Source organism: Paroedura picta, chromosome 2 (assembly GCF_049243985.1).
Source record: "Paroedura picta isolate Pp20150507F chromosome 2, Ppicta_v3.0, whole genome shotgun sequence".
NCBI lineage: Eukaryota > Metazoa > Chordata > Lepidosauria > Squamata > Gekkonidae > Paroedura > Paroedura picta.
Genome location: NC_135370.1, coordinates 166,231,400 through 166,252,663, shown reverse-complemented (window position 1 = coordinate 166,252,663; position 21,264 = coordinate 166,231,400). Strand labels below are relative to the sequence as shown.

At 47.2% G+C, this 21,264-nt stretch overlaps 1 protein-coding gene across 7 annotated transcripts in view; it reads right to left on the bottom strand.

Moving 5' to 3' along the window:
- Positions 1-470: 470 nt before the first annotated feature.
- The window catches only part of WDR25 (WD repeat domain 25), a 131,848-nt gene continuing 111,054 nt past the window's right edge, over positions 471-21,264 (bottom strand). For 6 of the 7 annotated variants that reach the window (XM_077323681.1, XM_077323684.1, XM_077323680.1 and 3 more), the window contains 3 exons: positions 8,569-8,739; positions 1,653-1,793; positions 471-1,236 (listed from right to left, as the gene is read on the bottom strand). In XM_077323681.1, coding sequence (XP_077179796.1) covers positions 1,015-1,236; positions 1,653-1,793; positions 8,569-8,739 — 534 coding nt within the window. In that variant the 3' untranslated portion in view covers positions 471-1,014. The remainder of the gene's footprint in view (positions 1,237-1,652; positions 1,794-8,568; positions 8,740-21,264) is intronic. The other variant, XM_077323686.1, reaches the window with a different exon arrangement.

The following is a 21,264-nucleotide window of genomic DNA, read 5'->3' as shown; positions in this document are numbered from 1 at the left end:
GACATCCTGTGAGGGAGGTGAGGCTGAAAGAGCTCTGAGACTGCTGTGAGAACAACTTCTAGCAGGGCTGTGACAAGGTCAAGGTCACCCAGATGACTGCATATGGAGGAGGGCCTTCTCCAGAGTGGCACCCACAATTTGGAAATCATGGCAGCTTTATTTTTAAAACAGACTTTGAAATCATGACTGATATTTGATTACAGGATGCTTTTTACTATTTTAAGGTATTGCTTGTAGGGGAGGAGTAAAGTTTATTGTGCGTTTTTATTATAGTGTCTTTCTAATATGTTTTAAGCTGCCTGTAATAACTTTGGTTGATTTGCACAGGGATTTTTAAAGCAAAAATAAAATACCCAGAGTCAAATTCCATAAATAAAAATTAAACCACATCAGTAGGCATGACCATTAACACTTCACAAGGGAATCTGAAGTCTCAACTGTGAAACCAGCATTAATTTAGCTTATTAGAGTTATTTTCTTTGTACATTTTTAATATGTAAACATGTACACCTTTCATTTATACAGGACATTTCTGTACAAAGCCATTTTCTCTAGCACAAGAGGGAACGTCAGAGTCCATGACTACCATCTATGACAGATTAAAGCTATAGTATGGATTTTTGTCCAACACAAACTCAGGCTTCTGTGCTGCCACAGGCCTTGTCAAGGGACGTCTCTTCCAGTTCAAGATCTTGTGTGTTCTGCGGTAGGTGCATCATCCACTGGGCGACCTTCGGGATTACAAAGTGGCCACGCCCCACTTGGCCTTAACTGGCATCAACAGGAAGTGGGAGGAGTCGGCTGCAAGGACGGCACAGCTCAGTGGATAGGGGGTGCCCAGGAAGTAGAGCAGAGAAGCTGGGCACATTTGTCGTGGTACGAGGCAACTAGGAAATGAAACGTCTCCCAAGACGGAATCTCAAAACAGGCCCTCAAAGATTTTTTTGAAAAGGAGGAAGCCAAAAAGCCAACAAGCCGGCTGGAGAATTCGTATCTCTCAACATTTCTTTTTCATTACTGCCATATCTTAATCTCTCCATCCCAACCGCAGGTCGCGAGAAGGGAAGGGAGGACCGGGTGAAAAGTGGCAGCCACGCAGGCCGACCCGTGAGCAGGCAACGTGCGTGCAACGCGAGCCGTGCGATAGCTGTAGAAAAACACTTTGCCCTCTGAACTCCCGGTCACGAGGAGCGTCCCGTCCGGAGAGAACTCGCAGCCGACAGCAAACCCTTCAACCTGTAGGAGTCAAAAGAACGAAAGGGAGTTTGGATCAAGCACGAGGCTTAATGAAGGCAGCGTTGGCATGATCTATAACCTCCTGGAATTCCGCAGGGCAATAAACATGTCAGCTTTAGCCATAAGGCTCTAATTGCTTTCCCAGGCATTTATTAAGACCGTTCCATTAAGGGCTTTATACGGTTAGCGGCAATCGGTGTATATGAGAGCGGGCTATGAGCCATTAATAATGCTCTCCGTTATTTTAAGCTCTGCCCGCGCTTCAGTTTGGTTTCAAATTGACTAAAATAGAGAGAACGGGGTTGAAGTCTATTAATTTTTATCCCACTTATAAATCAACAGCATAAGCAGGCATGCTAAAAGGACTTCTTAAAAGAGCGTGCTGTACGTCGAAGGGGTTTCCGCAGGACACCCACCTTATGGCCCTCGTAGCGCTTCCGTTTGTTGATTCGGTAGGGTCGGAGGCTTGAGAACAGGGCCATGTAGTTCCCGTTTGTCTGAGCCGCGAAGACCGAATCTTTCGGGTGTGGCGTCAGACAGGGACAGGTGTAGCGCTCCTGGAAAAGGGTGGGGGGAAAGTGGCCGAAAAGTGCACTTAATGAAACTGGGTCGTGCCCCCACAGCTCCACTCAGGTCAGACATGATGGTCAAGGAGTGGGTCTGCAAGGTTTGACATTTCCACCCTCTGCAAAATCTAATTTATAACATCTGGCATTAGTGGATGTTTGGAGGGAACATCATCCAAAATTGTGTCAATATACATTTTACTCGAAGAGACATAATACATGCTCAAGATTGGATCAATGTTGGTCATCAAAACAAATGTTACCGAAATTGAAAAGTTCAGAGATACTACCAAATATATTTGCAGATCACAATCCATTGTGAATAGAATTGTCTATGAGAAGAATGGGAATGAAAAGATGGAGAATAAATTACTATCTTTCAGAGCAGGGGTAGTCAACCTGCGTTTGCTGGCAGGGGCTCATGGGAATTGTAGTCCATGAACATCTGGAGGATCACAGGTTGACTACCCCTGTTTTAGAGGACCCAAAGGCACAACAGACATATGAATGAAGCCTACAAGAGTTTTTTCAGTTAAATATTACTTCTGATGTTTCTTTGGCTACTGCGTGGGATGCCAGCAAAGCATATACGAGGGGCATACTCATGCGTCTAAACACAATGGTAAGAAAAAGAAAAGAAAAAAGATTGGCTGAGCTAAAAGAAAAGTTAAAACAAGTAGAACGACAACATCAGCAACAACAAACAAGGAGATGAGCAGAGCAAATACAACTTTTGAGAATACAGAGAGACAATAGTGAAGTAGAAGAGATAAGAAGCTTGACTATCTCAAGCAGAAACATTTTGAATGGGCAGATAAACCTGGGAAATCAAAACATAAGGAGGGGGGTCAGCAAGACAGGTGGTCCTCAAAGCTGGACAGGCAAAGTTGAGTCAGGCAGTGGTCGTGGAACATGCTGTCAAGCCACAAGTGACTTCCGGCAACCACTTATGGGACTTCCAAGGTGAGAGAAGAACAGAGATGGTTTGCCGTAGCTTGACTCTGCTTAATGGACCTGGATGCTCTTGGGGGTCTCCCATCCAAGCACTAACTAGGGCTGACCCTGCCTAGCTTTGGAGATCTGATCAACTTAGGCTATCTGGTAAGGCAGTCAGGCAGGCAAGACAGATTGTGCAGCAGGATCGTTCAGGGCATGGGGGAAAGCAAAAACCCAACCAACCAATCATGAACCAAGACAAAAAGGAAACCACAGCCATTGGTTCCCAGTTCAACAGGCAAAGCTGAGGAGCAAGTGACAAGGTAATTAGAGAGGTGTGGTTGATGCACTGCTCCCTCCTCCTTCAAATTCCCACCACTATCTCAAATGCACAAAATGCACACACACAGAAGAGCAGCTAGGTGGGGTCGAATTGACAGTCTGCAGTCCAGCACCCTTTTCCACAGAGCGACCAACCAAAGGTGCCTGGAAGAACTACAAGAAAGGCACAGAGGTCCTCCAGTTGCTGTCTCCCAGCACTGTCTTTTTAGCAGGTTGCTGCTTTTGAACATGGGGGTTCTGTGGTCCGCTATCTGCCACTATTGTGGCAGGTAGGTTGCGTAGGTTGCCAGATCTCGTCAGATCTCGGAAGCTAAGCAAGGCTGGCACGTGGCTGGGAGGAACACTCTGCAGAATGCCAAACCACCCCTGTTTCTCATTTGCCCAGACAGCCCCTCGCTGGGGTCGCCATAAGTTGGCTACACTCTGCCTGCACAGACATACATAAGGTAGGGGCCACTACCTGCTGGGGCATACATCCCATAAACCAAGGAAGCACTGATTTTGTCTGCCTGGACAGTATTGCAAGAACCCAAACTACCGTGTTTCCCCGAAAATAAGACACTGTCTTATATTTATTTTTCCTCAAGAAGACACACTATGGCTTATTTTCAGGGGGTGTCTTATTGGTATTTAGAAAAGTCGGTGCCATCAACAAAGGTGTTTGCGTGGGGTGAGAGAGACCCACAGACTGCTGCTGGTTGTTGCTGGGGGAGAGAGAGAGAGACCCACAGTGCTGAATAAAATGGCAGCCACAGCTTTACTTCTATGGTGTATAATTGCCCAAACGCTGAGAGCCAGTTTGGTGTAGTGGTTAGGAGTGCGGACTTGTAATCTGGCATGCCAGGTTCGATTCTGCGCTCCCCCACATGCAACCAGCTGGGTGACCTTGGGCTCGCCACGGCACTGATAAAACTGTTCTGACCGAGCAGTTATACCAGGGCTCTCTCAGCCTCACCCACCTCACAGGGTGTCTGTTGTGGGGAGAGGAATGGGAAGGCGACTGTAAGCCGCTTTGAGCCTCCTTCGGGTAGGGAAAAGCGGCATATAAGAACCAACTCTTCTTCTTCTTCTTCTTCTTCTTCTTCTTCTTCTTCTTCTTCTTCTTCTTCTTCTAGAAATCCTGCTATGGCTTATTTTATGGTAGATTCAAATGGGTAGCCATGTTGGTCTGAAGCAGCACAATAGAATCAGAGTCCTGGAGCACCTTTAAGACCAACAAAGATTTATTCAGGGCGTGAGCTTTCGAGTGCAAGCACTCTATGTCTTATTTTCGGGAAAACACGGTAGTAGGTGACCCAGCTGTGTCCTCAGTCTCCCACTGTTCTGAGTCTGAGGTTGCGGACCTGGCCAGAATGGCACAGAGTGCTGAGATCTCACTGTTGTCCACAGCTTTTAAGAGCAAGTTAGTTCATTGCTGCATTGGGGGAGTCTGGTGTTTTTGCTGCAATTGGAATCGTTTAACAATGTATGTGCTAATTGGATTGATTTCTTTTCGGGAGGGGGGGATGACTATTACGCTGTTTGCATTTCGATGAATGCTACCAGCAGGCTTCAAGAAAGTGTGGTATATAAGTAGATAAAGTGATCACAAAAAGATTCACCACAATGGTAAACACAGGACAGGGGCCAGAAGACGGATAAAGAAGGGGTCATAGTGGCCAGCTCCAAGTGGTGAATCAGCTGGGAAATTTCTGGCTAATGAGAGTGGGGTTAGGAGAGCAGAGGACATGAATGGGGTGTAACGCCACAGCGTGGACTTCCCAAAGGAGTCATTTTGCTGTGGTGGTTAATCTGGCCAGCCATGTTTGATTCCCCGCTCCTCCTCCACCTGCAGCCAGCTGGGTGACCTCGGCCTTGTCACAGCCCTGATAGTGCTGTTCTGACCAAGCAGTCCTGTTAGAGCTCTCTTAGCCCCATCTACCTAATAAGGTGCCTGTTGTAGGGAGAGGAAAGGGAAGGTGATTGTAAGCTGCTTTGGGACTCCTGGTAAACAAAAGCGGCATATAAGAACAAACTCTTCTTCTTCTACTAATCTGGTAAACCGGTTTGATTCCCTGCTCCTCCTTCACCTGCAGCCAGCTGGGTGACTTTGGGCTTGTCATAGCTCTGATAGTTCTGTTCTCACAGAGCAGTAATATCAGGGCTCTCTCAGCCCCACCTCCCTCCCAGGGTGTCTATTGTGGGGAGAGGATGAGAAGGGGATTGTGTAAGCCTCTTGGAGACTCCTTCAGATAGAGAAAAGGGAAGTATGAAAATCAACTGTTCTTCTTCCAGGGGATCTATTATAATCCCAGGAGATCTCCAGCCTCTGCCTGGAGGCTGGCAACCCTAAGCAGCCAGCAATTTTGTATCAGGGACGGTCGAGATAAACATAAAGTCAGGGAGGAAAGTGGCTATAAGTGGCATCCACCCTGGGCCATTTCTTCCGGCTGAGAAAAGAAACCCAAGGACTCCCGGGCAAAAGTCAGCCATTTTAGAACACAAAAAGAAAGAAAAAGCGGCAACCCAAGTCGTCTTGGCTCAGTGAATAGTGTTTATGGAGGCTCAAAGCGAAAACTGCCTTCTCAGTGCATTGAGAGCACGCCCAAGTGCCCATCTGAAAGATTAGAAATGGAAATGTATGAGACGAAAGGCAATTTTTTTGTAATTGTTTACCAAAAAAGCCACCCTCAATTGCGTGTGAGCGCTGAAGACAGAAGTCAACTGCCCCATTCAACAGCACTCCTTTTTCTCCCAAGGAAATCATCCTTGTTTAAGCAGCTGAATGCCTCGAAATTGAGCGCTCTGCGGTTTCTCATTCACGGGAGCCCGCGGCTTTTGAAGTGCAAATGACTAACCTGCTATCAGAATCTATATGCAGGATTGGACATCTGCAGATCCGGACAAAGGCACAATCACGGAAGTTGGGGAGGGAGAAGCTCCATTATCTCGGCCGTTCCGTCTCTCTGCCGGGGCAGGATTGTTCCTTTCCACTGGCCCCCTCCTGTACGCTTTTTTCTAAAGAGACTGAACTGCCACAATGTTTCAGCCATTTTTGTTCGAAGCGGATGGTAATCGCGTCAGAAATGCCTTGTTGGGTTTTTAAAAACTGCTCAGGTCAGCATACTGCACACACCGCAAGGAGGAGGAAGAAGAAGGAGAAGGGGAAGGGGAAGGGGAAGGGGAAGGGGAAGGGGAAGGGGAAGGGGAAGGGGAAGGGGAAGGGGAAGGGGAAGGAGGAGGAGGAGGAGGAGGAGGAGGAGGAGGAGGAGTTGGTTCTTATATGCCACTTTTCTCTACCCAAAGGAGTCTCAAAGCAGCTTACATTCGCCTTCCCTTTCCTCTCCCCACAACAGACACCCTGTGAGGGAGGTGAGGCTGAGAGAGCTCTGGTATTACTGCTTTCTCAGTGCCGTGGTGAGCCCAAGGTCACCCAGCTGGCTGCATGTGGGGGAGCGCAGAATCAGACCCAGCTCACCAGATTAGAAATCTGCACTCCTAACCACTACACCAATCTGAGGCCATTCTGGAAGGCATCATCCAGAATGGCCTCAGCTCCACACTTTTTTGGCAAAAGGTGCACGAAATTGACAGTTATGACTGGAAGCTAGGAAGCAGTCTGGCCCCAAGGCCTCAGCGTGAAATCCAAGAACTGGTTCAGATTTCATCCATGTGTAGCCGCTCTGCACAGTCAGCGGGTAGGAACAAGTTTGTTTGATCCCTCTACATGTAGCGTGCTAACTATTACGATCAGCACCAAGTGCTGTATGTATTCTAAATCTAAATCTAAATCTAAATCTAAATCAATCAATCAATAAAAGAGTCAACTTCGTGTGGCGGTTAAGAGTGGTGGCCTGTCATCTGGAGGGCCAGGTTTGACGCCCCGCTCCTCCACGTGCAGCCGGCTGGGTGACCATGGGCTAGTCCTGTCAGAGCTGTTCTTGCATATCAGTTCTCTTAGAGCTCTCTCAGCCTCACCTAGCTCACAAGGTGTCTGTTGTGGTGGAGAGGAACAGGAAGGCGATTATAAGGCACTTGGAGGCTCCTTCTGGTGGAGAAAAGCGGCATATAAGAACCAACTCTTCTTCTAATCTAGCTAGCTGGGTTGTGGCATTTGAATAGCCAAATTGGTGCAGTGGTTAGGAGTGCAGACTTCTAATCTGGCATGCCGGGTTCGATTCTGCACTCCCCCACATGCATCCAGCTGGGTGACCTTGGGCTCCCCACGGCACTGATAAAACTGTTCTGACCAAGCAGTGATATCAGGGCTCTCTCAGCCTCATCCACCCCACAGGGTGTCACATGTGGGGAGAGGAAGGGCAGGTGACTGTAAGCCACTTGGAGGCTCCTTTGGAGAGTGGAAAGTGGGGTATAAAAACCAACTCTTCTTCTAAAAACTGCACAGTAGCTAGAAAAAGTATGCACAAAAATAGCGCCACTGTACAATCTATGCACCAGGAAGTGTTCCAAGCATACACCCCATTACAAGAAATGCGACTGGCACAACAGAAGTTCCCAAAATAGTCTGTCATCACAACTGCTATTGCCATTCGGAAGCTTTATAAAGCCCACTTTCCAGTTCCTTGCAGCTTATTGAGCTCAAAATCAAGATGCTGAACCAGCAATCTGAAACTAGTATCCACCTTTAAGTTTAAGAAACAAAGGCTGCAATACTGTCTTTTCTTTTCTCCTCCAAATTGTGATTTTTAACATGCAATTTTAACTTGTGTTATTTTTCAATTTTCTAGAAACCACTTTGATCTCCCGCGGCAATCAGTAAATAGAACCCTAAGCGCACACGGCTGTAAGTACATCATTTATGTTCAATAGGATTTACGTCTGACGGAGATGGATCAGCCTTTTCCTCGGGGTGGGAGGGCACCGTTCTCTGTGATATAGCAGCTGGAAATGTATACCGACAGTTCTTGCCACACACAAAAAAAATTACTATCAAATGTTGATTTTTGATAACTGGGGGGATCTAGATGTTTTAACAACCAAAAAACAGCAAATGATCATCTAAGGAAGGTATTCCTCCACATTTTAACAGTGGTGGCCAGCTGTTTTTCTGTTAATTATCTTAATTCTAACAGGGTTTTTTAGGGGACTTTGTATCTTATTTTCATCTTGTCATTCTAGCGGGGTTTTTAGGGGACTTTGTATCTTATTTTCATCCTGTAATTCTAGCGGGGGTTTTAAGGGACTTTGTATCTTATTTTCATCTTGTCATTCTAGCGGGGTTTTTAGGGGACTTTGTATCTTATTTTTACCTTGTAATTCTAGCAGGGTTTTTAGGGGACTTTGTATCTTATTTTCATCCTGTAATTCTAGCGGGGGTTTTAGGGGACTTTGTATCTTATTTTCATCTTGTAATTCTAGCAGGGTTTTGGGGGACTTTGTATCTTATTTTTACCTTGTAACCTGACACGAGCCAGCTCTGCTGAGAGTGGTGGGAAATAAATTCTAATCATCATCATCATCATCATCATCATCATCATCATCATCTTACGTGGAATATCTGATTGGAGATCTTTGCCCCCGTTTGGAAGTCCCAAGCAATGATGGTGCGGTCGGCGGAGTCCTGGCTCACTGCGTCCGTGCTCGTAAGGAATTCTTTTCCTTCAGGGAGGAACATGATATCCAAGGTTTGCTGTACTGCGGCTTTGTACGCTTTAATTGCCTGCGGTGTAAAAAATGAAATATATTTGAGACATCGTACAATGGAACAGCTAACCATCCTTATGCAATCCTCCAGGGTCTCTGTGTAGCGGGACCTTCCCACTCTGCTCACTGCAACTCCCTCGGCCCCACCTCCAATTTTCTTCCGGGGGACCAGAGGACCCTCGGGAGCAGCCCAAAGTGGAAGCCTTGCATGAGAAGAGGGGAAATTGGCAGACCATACCACCTCCTCTTTTGCACATAGAAATGCTGTCCTGTTGCAAGAAGAGCATGAGTGGATAAATGCCATTTTCCCAGTGGCTGCTTGCTGAGCCTAATGCAAACTGAAGTAGCAGCTTGAAGGAAGGCCGTTGCTTTAGGATGGTTAGGGCTGATCCTGCGTAGAGCAGGGGATTGGACTAGATGGCCTGTATGGCCCCTTCCAACTCTATGATTCTATGATTCTAAGTGAAGGGAAAGCCATGTTGAGAGAGTGTTTTCCTAGAGTTTGCTGCCTTTCCCACGCAAACACCAGTGTCCCACCCGTTCTGTGGCCAGATTAATCAAAACCGTGTCTTGTCGTCATGTTAGCAAACCCACAGGATCATTTGGCTCATCTGCATTCGTTCCCCTTCCCTTTGTTAAAATGAGTAAGACGGCATCAGAGGGAATATTTCAGTCCAGCATTCCTGCACGAGTGGACGCTTCCGCCATATATGAAAAAAGTACCAACAGTCTTCTCAAACCTCCTGCAAATGTTAGATATATCATCTGCCTTGGAAATGTGCCCCCTTTCCTATAAAACAGGATTCCATAAGAGGATCAAATCACTCTTTGCACTGCCAGGTCTGCAGGGAACCAAGGGTGGAGAGGCCATTTAACTTTCAAGAAAATTGCATGGTGGGCAGCTGCTGCTATGAATTACACTGGGGTGCTTCTCAGCTTTTTGGTTAAGATCATACTCTGGTTTCTCTCCGGATCACATAAATCTTTTGCCTTTTTGGCTAAAGATAAAGTGTAGTAACTGGTCTCCAGGTTATAGAGACTGATCTCACTTGGAAAAATGGCTGCTTAGGAAGGTACACTGTATGCTTTGGAAGTTGTGCTGTATACCCCATTGAGGTCCCCCCTTCCCCAAACCTTGCTCTCCCCAGGATCCACCCCCAAAATCTCCAGAGACTCCCCTGCCCTAAGCTGGCGTCCCTAGCTACCACCCTAGAGGGCTGAAGAGGAAGCAGAGCCAAGACCCTTCAAGTGTGCCCGTTCGTTCCTCAAGGGCCACTTGGCTTGATTGTTGGTCACCAAATGCCTCTCCTTCTGCATGGCTGTCAGTTTGTGGGAGGAGACAACCTATGAGCAAGCAGCCTTTGTGGGCGCTACTGAGCAGGGAGGAGCAGGACCTGCAGCACTGGCTTGTAGCAAAGCAAGGGCATCTTGGCTTGTTCCAGGGCCCGCCCCCTGAAAGAAGTAGTGCAAACCAGTGTTTGTCGTGTCAGCAGGGGAGCAAAAGTTGAAGTCACTGAGCCAGAAGGCGGGTATAATGAGGGTAGATGCTCGGTCTGATTATGTCAAACAAACCGTGGTTTGGGTTGATGCCTCAAGCGGGCCTTGGAATCAACAGCTGAAAGGGAGTTATTGCAGTAGTTTTATGGATAGCTTTTTAAAAAATGCAGCTTGTGTTTTAATGGCTTGCATTTTATCTCTGCAGGTTTTCATTGTGACCCACGTCCAGTAGGATTCTTAAAAAGTGGCACGACAATATCCCAGGGCACCTTCTTCCAGAACTGCTGACATCTCTCCTGCTGCTTGTCAGAGATTTGATCCACCCCACCCAGCCCTCCTGCCTCAACCCTTTCCCACCCAGTTTCTGCAGTGCTGGGAGAAATTTCCAAAGCCTTATAGGTACAGAAAGAGGTTGAGAGCACATCTTCTTGCAGACCTATTGTCCAAGAATTCATTCAACAGCTTGTCTATTATGCTGGGAGCCAACAAAATTGAAAGGTGTAAAACTGACCTTAACCAGAGCCAGGGCATTTTTTGGCCCTGGCCCCAGCATGACGGAACACTCTGCCTGTTGAGATCAGGGCCCGGCAGGACCTAGGACAGTTCCACTGAGCGTGTAAGATGGAGTAGTTCTGGCAAGCCTATGGTTGAGGCCGGAAGCAATTCTGGCCTCCCTGCTTGAAACATCAACTAAATCATCACCAGATGACACTGTCCTCACACTGGAAACCAGAATGTAAATTAATTTATAATTTCAATGTTTTTGATGATAATTGTTCTGTTATTTTAGTGTTTGTTGTATATAGTTACCTGCCTTATGCCTTAGTGGATTATAAATATTATTATTATTATTATTATTATTATTATTATTATTATTATTATTACTAAAGGAATTCTGTTTGCTGCTACCTTGTGGCTAGCCGACATGTGGAACTCACAACCACAAGACATGGTGATGGTCCTGCTAAACATATATGAAAGGGTGTTGGGCAAATTGACGAGGGGAAGGTCTATCATGGCCTATTAGCCACGATAGCCAAATGGGATCTCCAGGTTCAGAGCCAGAACCGCTGGAATGCCTAGAAGCACACAGCAGATGCAAGCTGTGGTCAGCAGGCCTGGCTGGTGGACCTTCCTGAGCCAGCTTGGTGTAGTGGCTAGGAGTGAGGACTTCTAATCTGGCGAGCTGGGTTTGATTCCCTGTTCCTCCACATGCAGCCAGCTGGGTGACCTTGGGCTTGTCACAGCAAGGATAAAACTGTTCTGACTCACTCAGCCTCACCTGCCACTCAGGGTGCCTGTTGTGGGGAGAGGAAAGGGAAAGTGCTTGTAAGCTGCTTTGATACTTTTTCAAGTAGGGAAAGCAACATATAAAGCCCTCTGCTGACATTTGGATGCTGAGCTGGGTGGAGCTGATCCAGCACGGCTACTCTTATTTTCCTATGATCAAATGTATTTATTTATAAAGGAATTTATATCCTGCATCTTGCCTGAAGGCTCCAGGGCAAGTCACAAATACAGAATAAAATTATCTAAAAGACTTCAAAACATTTTAAAAACATAACCGCCACCCTCCCTCCTTCCCTGGCAGGATAGGATGCAGAAGAAACTAGATGTCAATGGCCTGGGTGAAGAGATGTATTTTCACCAGACGCTAATAAGCATATAATGCAGTGGTCCCCAACCCCTGGTCCGGGGACTGGTACCAGTCCATGGATCAGTCGGTACCGGGCCGCGGCTCCTCCTCATCCTCCTCCCCGGCTGCTGCCTTGGGGGATGCCCTGCCACTCTGCCGCCGGCTCACCTTTGGTGCTCTCCAGCGGCCGCCATACCTGGGGCTCCCCCTCGGCATGGCACTGCACAGCTGCTGCTGGCAGCGACCCCCAGTGGGTGGTGGGACGTCAGGGGCATTGGTGGGAAAGCAAGTGGAGCAGGGGCTCAGATGGCGGTAACGTCCCTTGGCAAAAGACTATCCCCCCCCCCCAGCCTCAGTAAAATTGTCAAGCATTGACCGGTCCCCAGTGATAAAAAAGTTGGGGACCTCTGATATAATGTAGGCAGCTAGTGAATCACCTAAGGGAGGCTGGGGGCCACCACAGAAAAGGCCCATCCATATGTCACTGCCCCTGGTGCCTCTGAGAGAGGCAGAACTGCAAGAAGGCTCTTTCATTGAGATCTCAGTGCTCGGGCAGAACTGCATGAAAGAGGAGGGCTGCAGCTTACCCTGAAGGCTTAAAAGCTGGATGTTGGCTTTTATCTAAACATCTACAACACTACTTGTTCTGTTACCAAGCATATCTTAGACAAGAGCTGCAGTTTCATATTTTAGCAATCCCTAGTCTTCAGCAACGCATTCTCTTAGCAATCTCAGGTTTTATTTCTTTGCTTAAAATATTTATACGTCTGCTCTTTCTCTCGACAGCTTAGGAACTGTGTTTGCTTTGGAGAAAGATCATTGAGTCTATGGGAGTACAAGTAACAACAACAACAAAAGAGCATAAGTGACATTTGGGGAGCGTTTGTCTTTGCAGAAAGACAAACGAACCAAGCTGTTCCAGAGCCCATATAAAATTGTTGTTGTTGTTGTTGTTAATTTAATTTCCATGCCACCTTCCCAGCAAGCTGGGTCAGGGTGGTGTACCTCATTCTGCTCCACATCATGCTGTAAAGTTAAAACAATTAATTAATATTGAAATTGAATATTTAATTTAAAAACTGATTTAATGGAATATCAGTAACAGTCCAGGTTAGGAACTGCTTTGGCCCTCCTGGAAACTAGGCGATGATCTGAGGGAATCTTATGATAGGGAGTGCCCTGATGGCTGGCTGGCTGGCTGGCTGGCTGGCTGGCTGGCTGGCTGGCTGGATGGATGGATGGATGGATGGTGTTCACTTCATGGGACCCTCCCAAAAGTCTGGCAGAAGAGCACCATCTTGCAGGCCCTGCGGAACTGTGCCACCCACCCACACTGCCGGATGGACCAGAACCAATAGGATGAAATTAATTCAAACGAAATTCTGTCTAAACATCCGGAAGAAGTTCCTGACAGTTAGAGTGGTTTCTCAGTGGAACAGGCTTGCTCGGGAGATGGTGGGTTCTCCATCTTTGGAAATTTTTAAGCAGAGGCTGGATAGCCATCTGATGGAGAGGGCTGATTCTTTGAAGGTTCAAGGGGGTGGCAGGTTACAGTAGATGAGCGATTGGGATGTGAGTGTCCTGCATAGTGCAGGGGGCTGGACTAGATGACCCAGGAGGTCCCTTTCAACTCTATTGTCCTATGATTCTATGATTCTGTAAGGTCCATCCCTCAGAAATGGCATCATGGTTTCCTCTGATGGCCTTCAGCTGCAAGTAGCAGCCCTAAACAAGTTCCTTACTGGAGAATAAGGAACTTTTGCCCTGGCCCTCAGAGAACAAGGCTTCCCTTGCTGGTATTCAGGCAAAAAACCAATAGTGGATTTTAAAACTTTTTAAAAAATCTACCTTTTTTGTTCAGCCTGATTAACGTTATTATGTCTGGGGTGTTCCATCACTGAAGAGGAAAGCGGGACTTGCATGAAAGATTCTATCTTTGTCTTTGGGGGTGTTCACTACTCCTCCCACTTTGGTGTCACCCGCAATTTTAATGAGGAGGTCACCTGCCCCCTCATCCATCCATCCAGATCATTGATAAAAGATGAATATGAAGAATATCCTACAAGAATATCCTACAAGAAGCATTAGCATGGGGTGGGGTGTAGTTAGCATATTGCTTCATGTCCAGATTGGCTCATTTGGTAACTTCCTACTCCTTGGAGCCCTCCATGCCTGCCTCCATGCCAGACTAAACAAATGCAGAACAACAGTTAGACAGACAATTAGGTCTCTCCCTCCTCTCTTTCTATACAAAGTTGTTTCTCTTATAAATGAAACTATTTTATTCTTTTAAGCAGCTTCGCACATTTGAATTCTCCCCACATTTGTGAGAATGACAGTGGAGAAGGTGGAAGAGAGCATTTTGAGCCCACTAGTGAAAGGGCAGCGTAAAAAAAAAAAGAGGCATGAAAGGACAAGGATTTCTACCTCTAATGAGGCCAATTAGTCTAAAAACATGACGTCGATGCTCCTGTAGAGCTGAATGCAAGTAATGGGCCTTCTGGGGGTACCGATTACAACCAGGGTTCTTTGGTGGATTGCTAATACTTAACTCTTTTTTGTTGGTTTCATTTTGGTCCGCAGACATGCTACTCTCTTCTGTCCTCTGGTTATTGCTAGCTACTGTAAACTGGGTGCCCGTTGTGTGCATAAGTTAGATGCAGCAGATTCTGCGGCAGCGAATATTCCTGGCACTCTGGCTTGAAGTAGCTTGAAAATACAATTTCTGCTCCATGGGGGCTTGGAATGCTGATTTGCCTGGGAAAATGTAAGCAAGCGCAAACATCAATCTCTCTGATACTTCCCCAGCTGGTGCTGGTGCTCTTTACTCAACATGTGGCATAGTAGGGTTGCCAACTGCAAACTGGGATGTTCCTGGAGATTCAGGGGGTAGAGCTTGGGCAGGGTAGAATTTGGGGACTGGGGGGATTCGGCGAGGCATAATGGCTTCCGGGCAGCCATTTTATCTAGGGAAACTGATCAGTATTGTCTGGAGATGAGTTGTAATTCCAGGAGATCTTCATCCCAACCTGGGGACTGGCAACCCTAAGCCATGGTGGCTCCTGCCTCTTTTGGCAGCAAAATGTCTGCAAAGATGGAATGAGTGTCTGTGCCACAAGCACGCCTCTGCATTCATGACTGCTGCAACCACCATAGGGCAGGGCTTGTTAATCTACGTATCATGTGCTACAGGCCCCACACTTCCAGGAGCCCCACGTGGTGCCTTTCCCCCTCTCAGGGATCAGGGCCGTAGCCTTTCGCCTTCCCCCTTTCCCCTCTTCAAGGACACTCGGACTGAGACTCCTTTCCACTGTAGGGGGTTCCCTGCACCCCCAGTCTGGCTGCTCCCGCCACAATTGTACTCTGCTAGGGCCCCGCGAATCCTTAAACCACTCCTGAGCCTCTTGCGGCGCAGGGTAGTAAGGCAGCCGACATGCTGTCTGAAGCTCTGCCCATGAGGCTGGGAGTTCGATCCCCGCAGCCACCTCAAGGTTGACTCAGCCTTCCATCCCCCCAAAGTTGGTAAAATGAGTACCCAGCTTGCTGGGGGGTAAACGGTAATGACTGAGGAAGGCACTGGCAAACCACCCTGTATTGAGTCTGCCAAGAAAACGCTAGAGGGCGTCACCCCAAGGGTCAGACGTGACTCGGTGCTTGCACAGGGGATACCTTTACCTTTACCGAGGGCTCCATGAATCCTTAAACCACTCCTGTCCCTGGGGAAAGGTTATTTCTGCTCCTGGCCTTCACTGAGACATTATGGAAAGGGGGAGGAATCTCAGCAGTCCTTTAATGGAACAAAGTGATTCTCTAGGAATCCATAATCGTCCATTTTACTTGACTAGAAAACACAGCAAGCGTTGCAGGAAAGTACTTGCTATGCTCTCCAGTCAAGCAAAGGGTTAAAAATCAGGGGTGATGGTTTCTAAAGGGGTGTCTGGATGTTGCTGAAGTCTTTAGACCACAGAGAATTACCAGCCTCCACTTGTATCCCCTACCACTGCTCAGCAGGGGGGGGGGAGTAATCACACCAACAGCATGATGCCACTTCCAGAGTTTGGGGGAGGATGGAGCATCGCACCGACACAATTACATCACTTAACGCTAATGGCATGGTATCTTCCACCACATCACTGCCCACTGCTTCGCTTGCTGATTGCCAGTTGGTGGACTTCTTGGGACCTGCCCCCCAGATCAATCTGGGTATGGGGCATCTTGTCCCCCCCAACCCCTCTTACACCTTGGTGGCTTAGAAATCTAAAAATGAAATCTAAAAATGAAATCTTAAAATGAAATCTTAAAATGAAATCTTAAAATGAAATAAATAAATAAATAAATAAATAAAATTGGCTCTCGTACAAGAATCTTACAATAACAGAAGAAGAAGAAGGAAGAAGGAAGAAGGAAGAAGGAAGAAGAAGAAGAAGAAGAAGAAGAAGAAGAAGAAGAAGAAGAAGAAGAAGAAGAAGAAGAAGAAGAAGAAGTTTCAAAGCAGCTTCCAATCACCTTTCCTCTCCCCACAACACTCTGTGAGGGAGGTGAGGCTGAGAGAGCCCAGATATTACTGAAGAAGAGTTGGTTCTTAGATGCCGCTTTTCTCTACCCAAAGGAGCCTCAAAGCGGCTTACAGTCACCTTCCCTTTCCTCTCCCCACAACAGACACCCTGTGAGGGAGGTGAGGCTGAGAGAGCCCTAATATCACTGCTTGGTCAGAACAGCTTTATCAGTGCTGTGGCCAGCCCAAGGTCACCCAGCTGGCTGCATGTGGGGGAGGAGTGGAGAATCAAACCTGGCTCGCCAGATTAGAAGTCCGCACTCCTAACCGCTACACCAAGCTGGCACCCAGCAATTAAGGCTGCTTAAAAGGCATTATCAACATTTGTATATGAATAGTAAATGTGTCCACATATCTGCAAAGAAAATAATTGTGCTTGGATAGCTCAATAAGAAAGGGAAAGGGAAGCCTGGCAGAACACTAAAATGCAAACTCTCAGTGTAGAAACATAAATGGAGAAAAAAATATTGCTTTACACATTTTTTTTTTTAAGACCTCAGTGGCAGGCAGTCAGTGTTCAGAATGGAAATGTAGACGGAAGGGTGCGGCGGGACAGATCCCACCGGCAATCTGCGGCAGAACATTTTTTTTTTGAATCATTTAAAGTTGCACCAAGAATGCGTAGGCTCCGATGGAATGGGGGTGCTCCAATGAGCGCATTGTACGGGAAACGGTCGCTTAGCAACACGAACCTTCGGAAAGGAAAGGAGTTAATGTTGACAGCTGGAAAGATCAGAAGCGGGCGCAAAAGTGCACCCGAATGCCAGACAAGCAAGCGGAGGGACAGAAACTAATTAGCTCTGGACTGGGGTGGGTGGCGAAGGGAGAAAGGAGAGAGTAGCGAGAAGTCCCAGAGTAAGAATTGATATCTTAATCATTGATTAGGATGGTCCACACATTTGTTTTTTTAAATAATCATTAGGGGAAACTCCACAATTGTTTAAATATCTTACAAAATGTGCCTTGAGTGTACAAACATGCAGAAGTGCCATGCTTGTACCTGAGGGACACCATGGCCATCGCTTTCCCTATACTGAACATTGCATCATTAAACTTACCAAAACACAGAGACAGAAAGAGATACAAAGGCCCTCTTGTTTTCTAATTTTCTTCTTTTTTCTTGGGTGAAAGCGTTAGAATATTCAAAATTCTCCTAGGTAGCAGCCAAGGGCTGAGTATCATGGGGACTACAAAATCTAAACAATGGGGCCAACCACAGTTTAGGTTCTGCAAATCCTGATCTGTATATAAAAAGACCCCACCCAAAACACCGAGACGTATCAGGCCACGTGCAAAGCAACCCTCCCCAAAACAGAATTCTGATAGCATTTTAATTGCTGCAGCACTGCAGAAGCAAAATCCAGGAAGAAGAGGGGAAATTACAGCTGGAGCCAGTCAGGAGGTTGAGAAATAGGATTTCCCATCCCCTGTAGGTTCTCACGGGTTCTCCTCTTGGCTACTTATGGTGCATTTGATTCCTTTTGGGTTATAAATGAGCATAATGAGTATAAATGTTGATATAAATAAAATCAACACAGGGCCGCAGAGGATGTATTGGCACAGTGCGCATGGGGAGAGCATTCACATCTGAGACATGAGTTAGTTTGGATGCTCACACGGATTAGTGGCGTACAGACACACCCATAATTTGTATGCTTCCTTTCCACAAAAAAGATATTCAAGCAAGGGCACAAAAGATAAAAATTAGAAAATATTATAAAAGAAAAGAAAATCAGCCACAGAAACCCCAGCTTCTCTTTCTGCAGTGGCTGGAGGAAAAAAAACACCTCCCTTTTTGGCAATAAAAGAGAAACCAGTAAGGCTGTAACTACCCCACCCTAGTTTTTACATCTCCTGGCTGCTAGGAGTCCCCAAGGTCTGGCTTTGACTATAATGACTTCCTTCAAAGAACGCTGAGAGTTGAAATTCAGTGATGCTGCATACAGTTCTCTAACAGAGAGTTGTAGACTTCCAGACAGAACCCAGAAGTGGGAAGGGGGATGGAATGATTGTGTCAGGAGGATGTCCGGAGGCTGGGGCCACAGCTGGAGCACTATGAGTGTCCAAGTATGGGTTTTTGGAACCTGGTACAGGTGCAAGTCTTTCCAGCAGCAGGCTCTGCTATACGTTCAGCAGCTGCTGGTAGGGCCGCCAGCCTTCAGGTGGGGGCATGGAATTTTCATGGAGTTTTGAAGTCTGGAGTACCCGACTCTAGCTACAAGCATGCCTGTCATTGAAGCTACAACCTTTAACCATTGCTCCCTCGTGACGTCCTCCAGTAAGGACCTACTTCCTACTCCCCTGGAGGCTGCAGTCAGTGATGGGCATGAGAATCCGCCCTCTACCCCATCAGGCAAGTCAATTCGGTATTTTGTGTAACTGAAGCCATTACGGTGAAATCCCATAGAGAGGTATTCATTGGGTTAGCCTGAATGAATAGCTACACAGTTAGACAGGTGCAAGTCAGATCATTGCAAGGATGATGTTGTCACATGCTGTAGATTACCTCCGCATTATCTCCAAAGTATTGCCAGGCAGGATACAAACATCCAAATAAAAATAATAGGATAAATATGTATTTTTAATGGCGAAAGGCATTGCTCAATTTATTTACTTGAAATGTTTATAACTCTGTCATTCTCCTTGGCTCAAGATGGCGACTGTATTTGGTTAACGCCTTCTAAAATAAAAACGTTTGGGCTTCCTAACTGCAATCTTGAAATACCTCCCGTAACTGGATAGCCCAGGCAAGCCCGATCTCATAGAACCTCGAAAGCTAAGCTGGGCCGGCCCTGAGTAGTATTTGGATGGGAGACCTACACTAAGGTCATGACGTGGAGCCAGAAAAAGGCAAACCACCTTTGAACGTCTCTTGTCTGGCTGCCAGACAATCCTAGGATCTCCTGCCTATACTACCCACGTGCGGTCCAATAAATAAAGAAATAGTACTTCCCATAAACTCATCTTCCCATTCAGATACACACACACACACACATATATCCTTATCCATTGTTGTTCCTCTATATATTTATGAAACAGCCTAGGGGGTGGGATATGTCTGGCTGCCCAAGTTGGAATAGGGCCAATCAGGGTGCAGCCAGCTTTGCCCTGATTGGCCCTGCCCCTGCAGCTCCCGCCCTCTGAACCTGGACTCTAGCCTCTTTGCTCTCAGACGCCTCAGTGCCTGGAGCCAGCAGCAAGTAAGGGAAGAGGGCCTGGGCAAAGGGTCATGGTAGAGGGCTTGCTAACGAGGGCCTCTTGGCCTGCTAGGCTGGGCCTGCTGACTGCTCTTTAAGGACCACTGCCTAACCCTCACCCGCCCCACTTGATCTGGCTGCGAGCTGCTGCTCGAGGCCACCTTAAGCTGCCTGGCCAGGGGCCAGGGGAGGGGCCCCTTTCAAGGCCCGTTCTTAGGAACAGGCTTTGAAGCTAGTATATATATATTACAGCTTTATTTGACACTTCCCTTTTTGGGGAAAAAAGAGTGTGTGTGCATAAGCCTCTATAAAATAAACACAATAGCCTCTGATGTTAACAAAATCTGGGATAACGTTGGAGAAATTTCCCACCGAGGCAAAAAAGTGTTTCAGGTCGAAGGCTTATTTCGTACAAGATAAGATAATTCGGGCACGCAAAAGTCACTCCAGAGAGACTCATCCTCTCTTGATGTGGCGAATGGCACCGAGGATGCTGCACTGAAAGCCCTGTTTTGGGGCCCGCAATCCATCAGCCTTCGTTTCACGGCTCTGCGCTCCGTCAGCGCGACAAATCCAAAATCTACATTTCCGCACTCCCAGGTTCAAGATGCAAGCCGGTTGTCAGACTCGAGGCATGAAACAGGGTTAGCTGCAGAAGCCACTGGAAGTAGCCCCGTTTGGAATCCACTCTGCAAGGGGGAAAGTGGGGGGTAAACGTGTCAGTGGGGCACCCCTTCACCCTGCCCTCCCTCTCTCAAGCCTACATCCTGTGGCACTTCTTCAAGGCAGGCATGGGAGGTGGGCAGGGGTCACACGGCGCTATGTTCTTACACAGACAGACCCAGGGAAAGGGACTGAACAGAGAATGGCCAATATCGTGATGCCTTTTGGTTCTCCCGTCTCAAAAAAAGGGAAGTGTCAAAGTGAGTGATTTTAGATTCCTAGAGCAGCATTACTCCGATCTGAACACAGTGGGATCAACGGAAGCAACTTGGCATAGAGCTGAAGTTTTAGGTAAGTTTCTATACATATTAATACACTGGCTAGTTACCTGGAGGTTGTGGGGGACTTGCTCAAGCAGAGCTGGCGGCTGAATCCAGCTAATCCTCTGACTAGGTCAGTGGGCTCCAGGTACGTCAGTCCAACTCCTGGCTCTTGACAGAGCCCAATTTAGGCCATTGTCAAGAGCCTGGGTGAGACCCTGAGCTCCTCTCTGTCAGTGGAGATCTGGGTCACAAATGTTGCCCACCAGGCATTTTATCATCTTCACCAAGCGCAGCAACTAGCACCTTACCTGCCAGGATCTGAACTGGCCACAGTGATCCATGCAATGGTCACCTTCAGACTGGACCACTGCAACTTGCTCTGTGCAGGGCTGCCCTTGAAACTACTCCAGAAACTTCAACTGGTCCAGAATGCAACGGGGCAAAGGTTCTTCTTACTGGGGCCCAGTACAGAGCACACATTTCGCCTGTGCTCTCCTAGTTGCACTGGCTCCATATTGAACACAGGACCAAGTTCGAGGTTCTGGTTATTTATTTATTTGAGCCCAAAATGGCCTGGAACCTTCATGTCTCCAAGACCTCCTTCCCCCGTGTGTCCCCCCCCAAGGGCCCCACAGGACTTGGGGCAGTTCTACACTTGAAGTCAGAAACA